Source organism: Amia ocellicauda, unplaced genomic scaffold (genome assembly GCF_036373705.1).
Source record: "Amia ocellicauda isolate fAmiCal2 unplaced genomic scaffold, fAmiCal2.hap1 HAP1_SCAFFOLD_376, whole genome shotgun sequence".
NCBI classification, from domain to species: Eukaryota; Metazoa; Chordata; class Actinopteri; order Amiiformes; family Amiidae; genus Amia; species Amia ocellicauda.
The window spans coordinates 5242-15308 of NW_027102948.1; the positions used below are offsets into that span (position 1 = coordinate 5242).

The 10067-nt window shown below is 37.9% G+C and overlaps 2 protein-coding genes across 2 annotated transcripts; both read left to right on the plus strand.

The window, feature by feature from the left end:
• Nucleotides 1-1076: 1076 nt before the first annotated feature.
• Nucleotides 1077-4679, plus strand: LOC136733847 (interferon a3-like). Its single transcript, XM_066697882.1, has 5 exons — nt 1077-1199; nt 1662-1736; nt 1879-2028; nt 2396-2494; nt 4162-4679. Exons 1-5 carry the CDS (start codon nt 1077-1079, stop codon nt 4270-4272), a joined length of 558 nt encoding a protein of 185 aa, XP_066553979.1. The 3' UTR covers nt 4273-4679.
• A 1927-nt stretch (nt 4680-6606) lies between these two features.
• On the plus strand, nt 6607-8811 carry LOC136733848 (interferon a3-like). The gene is made up of 5 exons (XM_066697883.1): nt 6607-6738; nt 7152-7226; nt 7379-7528; nt 8424-8498; nt 8704-8811. The coding sequence occupies exons 1-5, from the start codon at nt 6607-6609 to the stop codon at nt 8809-8811; spliced, it is 540 nt and encodes a 179-aa protein (XP_066553980.1).
• Nucleotides 8812-10067: the final 1256 nt, after the last annotated feature.

Below are 10067 nucleotides of genomic sequence, written 5' to 3' on the forward strand. Positions count from 1 at the left end.
GCAAAAATAAATTAATACACAAATAATACAGCTTCTGCAATCGCCGCTCGTCATCCACAGTTCTGCTCGTTGTATCAGGGGGCATGGCACTAGACGTCATCAAATCGAAACCGAAATAGCAACTTCTCTGACAGCACCATAACTTGTTGTCTTCATCGATGAGATAATTTAGGGTATTCATTGTTTTCCCACTTTCGGATATACATTTTCAAAACACGACGATGGGTGTGTATTCCACAAAGATGAAGAAAAAGGGACAAAGAAAACAAACAAACGTGGACGACTGGTTTGTTCATTTTTGGAAACGGACGATTTCTTTAAAAATGTGTCTTTAATTAGTCTAGCTCAAAATTCAGAGCTTTGAATTGCTTTGTAACTAAACTTGATCTGTTGTGTCGAAGGGCAAAATACAGCAAATACAATAACATAGAAATGTCAAGATTCATTCTCCCTTTTATGCCAAAGCCTTATCTTGACTGCAGGGTATGAGAGGAGAGGTATATTCGGACAGAGCGGCGAAGAGATACAACATGACATGATACAACACCGTCTGTGATCTGTTACACTACAATATCCCAACAGCATTTCCACTGTAAAGTTGCGGTTCCGAAGCAGCAAGGGTGTCATTGAAACATGGTCTGGACATCAGGCACCGGCATGCACCGTCACCAAAAACAAAAAGGGCACAGAAAGACAAAGGTGAACAAGCGATCAAATCAAGTCTATCAACACAACACACTTCAACTGCTAAAGTCTTCAGACTCGAGCAGAGACATTGTCCGCCAGCGGCAGCTCAGAAGCTGAAAGTTACACAGGAAAAGTTCCAGTGGGGAAGTTCCCACCTACCTTTCGCTTTTTAAACATAGGCTACTACACCTCGGTATATAATCTGAATACACCTGCAGGACAACAGCATGCACACCAATAGCACGCAGAAGACACCGAGAAGAGCGAGCAAAATCCGCCCTGGCAGCGCAATACTTTGTTTCGGAATCGGTTAGTGTGGAAAAAGCCGTTCTCTGTCATCCAGGCACTCTTCAGGATAGCATATCCACCGAAGCACGGGAACAGCAACTATGAAGACCTGGGCGTGTGTTTTTATCCTTCTGTGCAGCCAGGAGCTCTCTCTTGGATGCAAGTGGGTTCATTACAATTTCGGACGTGTGAGTGAGGAAACCCTGTCTCTACTCAGAGAGATGGTAAGTCTTTCTCTGCAATGGGATGCGCTATTGTATTATAGTGCCACTGCAGGAGACGGCTTTTCGACTCTGGTCCTCCTGAGAGCAAACGATCTTTCAGTCCTGCCAGCTAGTGCTTAACGATCAAATGAACCTTTATTGTGCAACACATCCAGGGCTTCAATGAAGTAAATCAAAAACGTGATGATGGAAAACCCGAAGACCTTATCGTTTTGCAGCTTGATTAGAATATTAAAAGACTATTTCAGTGGGATGGGATTAATATTAGATAGCTTTTTGTTAGATGGAAAACAACATCAGCTACATTTCATTTTTTTAACATCACAAAAACTTAATCAAAGCATCTTCATCTGTTTGAATGATGATGATAATGATGAACACTGGGCCTAATAATAATAATAATAATAATAATAATAATAATAATAATAATAATAATATATGGTTTTTCTTATTCTGTTTCAGGGCGGTGAGCTAGTGCATGACAGAATGGCTGTTCCCTTCCCCATCAAATCATACAAAAACGCTGGAGATTTTAAGGTAAGAACTGTTCTGAACGCTTCTTATCTTTTGAAATAGAATTACAATTAACCATTTAAGAAATGTCCTCAAGAAGGCAGACCAGCGTGGATGAAACACAGAAGTCAGTAAAACAATGTTCTTGTCATTTTTTTTTAAACAGAGTGAGGAGAAGATCATGTTTATCCACGAAGTCATCAGTCACATAAGACACCTGTACAGTGGCAATACGGATGCCGTGAACTGGGATGCCATCAAACTGGAAATGTTTCAGCTCGACCTGCACCGCCAGGACCTGGAGCTGGACCAGTGTGTGAGTAGGCCTGCTGCTCAAGTTTGACTTTTGCTCATAAACACAGTGGTGAATTGTTTTGGACGCTGTGGGCTATGATAAGCCAATTACTGACAATAGGAAGGCAACACGAACATCTTACAGAGTAAGATATTAAGAATCAAAGAGAAGTTTTATAAGTACAAATTAAATCACTGACTAGGCCTTTAGACTAAATACACCTGCTTCTGACACTGAAAATGAAGTTTCCGATATCTAGCTTCCCCTGTAATGGAACACTCTTTATCTGGGCCTTTAGCACGCAGCACCAGGCTACACCGAGATGCTCTAGGAAGTGCTGCGCACCCACAGAACTGATTGTAATGAAATGTATTTCTTTGTAATGTAGAGGAAGACCATGAAATCCGACACCCTGCGATCCTCTAGGAAAGAAAGCAAGAAAATCAACCGCCATTTTAAGGATGTGGAAAACCTTTTAAAAAGCAAGGTATGTGAGAAGTAATTTCTAAGCTTCTCTTACATCATGTATAAACCACGATCAGACTGAATAAAATTATAATAATAATGATAATAATAATAATAGAATTGAGCTATCCACCGATTGTAAACGTGTGTATTCTGTATTATGGATGTAAGCTATTTACAGACTTCTAATGACAATAAATCAAATAATTCCTGCCACCAAATAGCAGATTTGTAATTTGCCAATGGCTCTGATTTACTCTGGGCCTGTTAAAAGAGCACTGAACTAATCAGTACGATTGTTGATATAACGGCTTTAATCTTCCATTCAGAGAAATCCTCTAAAGTAAAAGAAAAACCTTCTCATTCAAGCATTTTATACTCAGTATGGCACTCAAAGCAAATGCAGTGTGCCTATATATATATACACTCACCTAAAGGATTATTAGGAACACCTGTTCAATTTCTCATTAATGCAATTAACTAATCAACCAATCACATGGCAGTTGCTTCAATGCATTTAGGGGTGTGGTCCTGGTCAAGACAATCTCCTGAACTCCAAACTGAATGTCTGAATGGGAAAGAAAGGTGATTTAAGAAATGTTGAGCGTGGCATGGTTGTTGGTGCCAGACGGGCCGGTCTGAGTATTTCACAATCTGCTCAGTTACTGGGATTTTCACGCACAACCATGTCTAGGGTTTACAAAGAATGGTGTGAAATGGGAAAAACATCAAGTATGCGGCAGTCCTGTGGGCGAAAATGCCTTGATGCTAGAGGTCAGAGGAGAATGGGCCGACTGATTCAAGCTGATAGAAGAGCAACTTTGACTGAAATAACCACTCGTTACAACCGAGGTATGCAGCAAAGCATTTGTGAAGCCACAACACGTACAACCTTGAGGTGGATGGGCTACAACAGCAGAAGACCCCACCGGGTACCACTCATCTCCACTACAAATAGGAAAAAGAGGCTACAATTTGCACAAGCTCACCAAAATTGGACAGTTGAAGACTGGAAAAATGTTGCCTGGTCTGATGAGTCTCGATTTCTGTTGAGACATTCAGATGGTAGAGTCAGAATTTGGCGTAAACAGAATGAGAACATGGATCCATCATGCCTTGTTACCACTGTGCAGGCTGGTGGTGGTGGTGTAATGGTGTGGGGGATGTTTTCTTGGCACACTTTAGGCCCCTTAGTGCCAATTGGGCATCGTTTTAAATGCCACGGCCTACCTGAGCATTGTTTCTGACCATGTCCATCCCTTTATGACCACCATGTACCCATCCTCTGATGGCTACTTCCAGCAGGATAATGCACCATGTCACAAAGGTCGAATCATTTCAAATTGGTTTCTTGAACATGACAATGAGTTCACTGTACTAAACTGGCCCCCACAGTCACGAGATCTCAACCCAATAGAGCATCTTTGGGATGTGGTGGAACGGGAGCTTCGTGCCCTGGATGTGCATCCCACAAATCTCCATCAACTGCAAGATGCTATCCTATCAATATGGGCCAACATTTCTAAAGAATGCTTTCAGCACCTTGTTGAATCAATGCCACGTAGAATTAAGGCAGTTCTGAAGGCGAAAGGGGGTCCAACACAGTATTAGTATGGTGTTCCTAATAATCCTTTAGGTGAGTGTATATATATATACCCTCTGCTGATGTGATGTTGTTTGGTCTTACAGGACCGGTCTCATGCCTGGGAGGTTGTCAGGACTCTTGTGTGGCGTCACCTGCAAAGACTGGATTTACTGGCTGTATCCATAAGGAGAGACAAGAGCACTGCCCAAAGCTGAAAAACACTTAATTAACATTTTGCAGGATTAACATTTTGAGAACCCAAGGACAAGGAATGAAAAAACAACAAATATTGCTGCATTGGACTTTGTGAATTACACGTGAAAGTTTCATATTATTGATTCTGCAGTGTGTAGTTATGTATACTTTACTTGAATAATGTTGTGTGAAGCAATTTCTATATGCTCGTTTTTGCTCAAAGTATTTAATGACACTATTTTTAATGCTACATTTTGGTATTGATTGTATTTCTGTGGTTTCTAGTATTATGTTTTTTGGAGAGAAGAAAATGGATGCAGTTTGTACTGTGTATGCAACTGTTCTGTGTTTACAAGAAGGAATGATCTTTAAAAATGCTGCTGTTATGTGAAATGCTTTGTAAATGTATGATTTAGATATAGGTATTTGAGAGAACTGTATTTTTATGGATTATTTATTGATTATTTATTTATTTATTTATTTATTTAATTATTTGACTTACGTATTAAGTCATGCTGTGTATTTAATGCTTGTGCCAAAAAATAAGAATTTTAAATAATATTTTTTTACTGCTACCTGATCAAATCAATTGTATTTGTTATTGTTTCAAATAAAATATGTGTTTTTATATACTTTAACTTTCTGAATGCTCTTGTGTTGTTGTTCTTGTTTTATACTAGACATATTTCCTCTTCAAAAGCACCCTGGAAATACTTGTATCAGTGTTTATTGAGATAAATTCGTAAATCAATAGATTCAGAAATTACATTTAAAAGAAATTGTAATATGCAAGCTCAGCCTGTGCCTTTATCAGTACTCTGAACAGCTCTGATGCACCTACGAAAAGCAATGACAGGATTTGCTGTACTGTCGGCTTTTTACACATATTAGCCTTAGCAACTAATCATAACACCATCATTAACGTTATTATTATTTATTAGTATTGCCATCTTCTTCATGGCATCATGAATACTTTTCAGGGGAAGCCCTCTGCATGCTAGAGTCCTTCAACATCTCTGTCAAGTGAAGAGCAGCTTTCACTTTGGTGAATTGCATCAGCGCAGTGAAAGCGAAAGCACTACGTCATAGATTGAAATGGACGAGAGAAAGGGAAAGGGGAAGACAGGATTCCCAGCCACCGGAACATAACAGCATGCAGTTTTCCGTTTTCAGTTTAAACATTGCTGTTAGGTAATCCTCCACGCTGGATTTCGAGACAAAATTTAACTTTTTAAAGAAATCTATGGAATCGAAAAATAAACTGGTTAAAGATGTAAGATTGCGATCCAATGTAATTACAATAAAACGTGATTCTCTTAACATTGGTCTATTAACACACGGTATCACATAGCAGGGAATACAAAACAATGACGTAGAGCGATATGCACGAATTAATTGGGAACTTTGTATCCAGATACACATGCATGTATGATTGTATGCATGTCTGTATGCATATATGTATGCATTTTTATTTAGATGGTTAGTTTTTCTTTTTTTTACACTGTGGAAGAATTTCAGAAGAGAATTTTGCCGGCTTCTTAAATCCATCTGATAATTCAAGATTTTATGCATAAAGATGAAATCTGATTAGATGAATGAAATCTGATGTATGGATCAGAATGGGATAACAGCAGTAGTGTGGAGTAGAGGTCAGGGCTCTGGACTCTGGAGCGGAGGGTTGTGGTCTCAATCGCAGGTTAGGGCACTGCTGCTGTACCCTCGAGCAAGGCACCTTACTTACATTGCTCCAGTAAATGCCCAGCTGTGTAAATGGGTAAAAAGTAAAACTAATGTGATTTAATGTAACAATTGTCAGTCACCCTGGATATGGGTGTCTGCTAAGAAAAAAAAGAGTAACAGCCAAGTTGAAATTACATGTTTTGTCAGTTATTTGATCAGAAAAGAACGAAAAATGTCTTCTATAAAGTCTGCCTGTATAGCTGTGAAGCTCACATTAGCCTGTTTGCAGTATTAGCCTAGTATCTTGCGAGTCTAAAGCTAAACAGGATGAAAATGTTAACTACAATTGAAAAACATAAATAATAACTACATAGAATTATAATATACATATTGATATAAATACATGCATATTCTGGGATGAGATGTATAAATTTAATTCATTTAATTAATACAGACCTACTCGTCTGTATCCGTAAGAATAAAGCACAGAACATGGGAATTCCCTGCGTTTTTGCTTTTCATACTTCACTCTCTCTCCATGTACATAAGGCAGGATCTTATTCTCAATGCGAACTGTTCTCGAAGTCAAAAGAGTTCGTTAGCTTTCCAGTCGAGTGCATTGACTACTGATCAATCACAGTCCAGTGTCCATTAAGAAGACAAGACGCGGCGCTATGGAGGCCAGGAGTTTTTGGAAGTGTATAACCCTTATTCTCTCCGCGCTGGATCTTACTCTGGGATGCACTTGGATTCAGTATAGGTACGACATTGTGAGCAGAGAGTCGCTGAGCCTGATCAGAGAGATGGTGAGTTCAGAAGATTTCCATGAATCTGTCAAGTGCCAAGCAGCTGCTTAACACTACATTTAGTCACAGTGCTAGAGCAATAATGACAGTGCCACACCTCTTACGGGGAAATATGTTTTGCTTCAATTAAGTAGAAACCGTGAAGTGGCCTCTTACCACTGATACCTTTCGTTAAAAGAATTCGTGCTAATTTCAAGCGTTTAGCTGTCACTATCCAACTTTTGTGAATACATATGTTCAATGAATAGATTTGAATCATGGATACAGCCATATATCAACTTTACACGCTTGAACGTTTTCACCACTGCAACACGCATTTGGTATGAAGTTTCTCCTGTATCTTAGCCGCAGTCGATGTGCGAAATACATGAATTACAGGCAAACTTTTTTTCCTCAATTGTTTCGCTTTACAGGGTGGAGAGCTGGTGCATGACGGAGTGATCGTCCCATTCCCACATAAGACATACGATGATGTATTTCATTCGCAGGTAGGTGTTCCTAAAAAAATGCTTTAAACGATTAACACTTTGGCTATGATTGTGGTCCTGGTTGAGGTAATGATGAACATCAATAGCAGACAGAAGAATAACATATCAGTGAGTTGGTATATCTCTAATGACTTCTTTGGTCTTTGGTTCAGATGGACGATAAAATAGCATTCATACGTGAAACCACGAAGCAGATCCTGAAGCTCTACCACGGCAATCTCGACGCTGTGACCTGGGACAGACAGAAACTGACCGAATTTCAAATCATCCTTCATCGCCAGGCCGTGGAACTTCGGAAGTGTGTAAGTTCCACAGAATGTGTGCAGTCGGGACAATGTCGGTGTGTGGCATACCCAATAAATGCCCAAATTCAAATTCATCGATTCACTGATCGTTCCGTTCAATCCGTCGCGCTTTCATTACCCACACGTGCTCTTTTTATTATCGGGCCGAATGTAAATCATTTGTTTTGTTAGATAAATGAGATCTAGTGTGTTTTTCAGAAATATTAAATAAATAAGCCTTACTGCTAAGAGATGGCTAAGGTGGGCTACACCAGATGGGCGGGACTCATTTGCCTGTTTGCGAAATATTTATTTTGCAAACCTGCAGATGTAACATTTATATTTATATTTAACATTTAGTTGCAATTTTAACATGTATTTACAAACTAAATATTGATTTTGTGAGTCAGAGATTGAGGATTTAATTTAAATATATGTTTCAAACTTCAATATTTAGTTTTCAAAGCCCATAGTTTGTATTTTGTTAAATATTTAGTGAAACTCAAAACTGATATATATATGTATTTATTTTAAAATGTGAAATATTTATGAATGTGGAAAATAGGCTTAATTATTTACGAAATCTGGAGAAACAAACAAGATTTAAGTAAAATCTGTGAAAAGGGACACCAACACAAATAAGCACCCCATATTGTATAGCATACCTACAGAACCACTTGTCCACCTGTGTTAAGCAGACCCTTAATGACAATCAATTCTAAAGGCAATCAGTTCCAGTCTTAATGAATTCAACTGCCAAGTTTATTTCAGTTTTTTTTTCTGCCTTGCGAGTAACGTCCATCAAGAAAACAACGGGAAAAAATAAAGAAAAAAACACTACAGGGAAAAGCACATAACTATATAATTCCGGTTAGAACGATAAAGCCAATATAATTACCATTGTCTGTTGCAGGTACAGCCGAGGAAAAGGAACAGGATACTGATACCATATTTCAAGGCACTAAATGAAAATGTCCTGAAAAAGAAGGTAAGGAGAATTTGATTAAGCTAATACCACCACCACTAATAATAGCCTACTACTACTACTACTACTACTACTACTACTACTACTACTACTACTTTTAATATGATTGTTATTATTATTATTATTATTATTAATAATAATAATAATAATAATAATAATAATAATAATAATAATAATAATAATCATATATTTTGGTGTTTTCTTTCAGACATACAGCGCTCAGGCTTGGGAAATCATCAGGGCTCAAGTGAGGATTCATCTGCAAAGGCTCAATGTGCTCGCTGCTTCAATCCGGAAAGAAATGACCAGCGTTTGATTCATTGTCTACAACCTATATAGGCTTATTGTGAATTATGAGATTGTGGTGTTTAAATCTCGACAGAACGGGTCCAAAGTCTTATTTTTATATTTATATACGTATGCAGTATTTTAGTCAGTGTTAAAAATATGCAAGAGGGTTCAAAACACGAAAATAACTTTTTTTACTGACTGTTTATTTATGGTTTTATTTATTTAATGTTGTATGTATTTATTGTAATGTATATATTTATTGCATTGTATTTATTACTCTTATGTCTCAAGTATGATTTACAGCAACGGGAACAAAACATTTCATGTGTGACTGGTTACATTTCGCTTTTCATAAGCTATGTTTGTAGGTGTCCGTTTTTAAATTGTTACTTTTTCATTAAACTTAAACAATAAAATATAACGTGTATTTTTTATGACGGTCAAATTATTACTCATCAGAGAGAGAGAGAGAGAGAGAGAGAGAGAGAGAGAGAGAGAGAGAGCAGGGGATCATAAAATTAACTATACATTATTATAAAATAGACAAGATATCAGAATAGATTATACAAATTCAGTGTTAACACAATGGTGTCCTTTTTATACAATCCCTAAGGAAGATGCCAGGCTGATTATCGTGTATAATCTATTATTCTCTCTCTCTCATGTGTTCTGTCGTTCGATTAATTAATCTAGATATCACATATAAAATACACTGAGCACAAACGCACATAGCACACACCCACTCACAAATATATGTAAAAGGATTGGCAGAACTGGTTGACACTCTTATTGCAAACATCAATCCAGACACAGTATGGATGTCTGTAGCCAATAAAGGAAGAGGCCTGAAACAATAGTTACGATGAAACCACTTTAGGATCAAACAAAAACACAATGTGCATTTTTATCACAATAACCTGACATGGGGAGGAGTTAGCAGAGCTTGGCTTGGCCTAACTGTTGATTTAAGAAAAATAGCTGTAAATTGATTTAATACATTATTATGTTGGATCTAAATTATTAGATTTGTATTGCATTTGTCATCATCATGATGACTTGATTGGTTGATTGATTAACTTAGTACTGCGGGGACGGGACAGAGGGTACATTAAGATTACTCTCAAGGGAGGTGTGAGGGCCAAAAATTTAACCTAATACATCCGAGTTTTACATCCGAGACGGAGAAACTAGAAATACCTGCACAGTTGCCAAGTGACACCCTGTGATACTCTACAAGAGAAAGCAAGAAAATCAACCGCAGGAAAGCTAGACATCTGTAAA

Coding starts and splice junctions, on each gene's coding strand:
- LOC136733847 (XM_066697882.1), top strand. CDS start 1,077: ATGAAGACCTGGGCGTGTGTTTTTATCCTTCTGTGCAGCCAGGAGCTC. Junction 2,029..2,395: donor ACCTGGAGCTGGACCAGTGT/GTGAGTAGGCCT, acceptor TTTGTAATGTAG/AGGAAGACCATGAAATCCGA. Junction 2,495..4,161: donor AAAACCTTTTAAAAAGCAAG/GTATGTGAGAAG, acceptor TTGGTCTTACAG/GACCGGTCTCATGCCTGGGA.
- LOC136733848 (XM_066697883.1), top strand. CDS start 6,607: ATGGAGGCCAGGAGTTTTTGGAAGTGTATAACCCTTATTCTCTCCGCG. Junction 7,529..8,423: donor CCGTGGAACTTCGGAAGTGT/GTAAGTTCCACA, acceptor TGTCTGTTGCAG/GTACAGCCGAGGAAAAGGAA. Junction 8,499..8,703: donor AAAATGTCCTGAAAAAGAAG/GTAAGGAGAATT, acceptor GTTTTCTTTCAG/ACATACAGCGCTCAGGCTTG.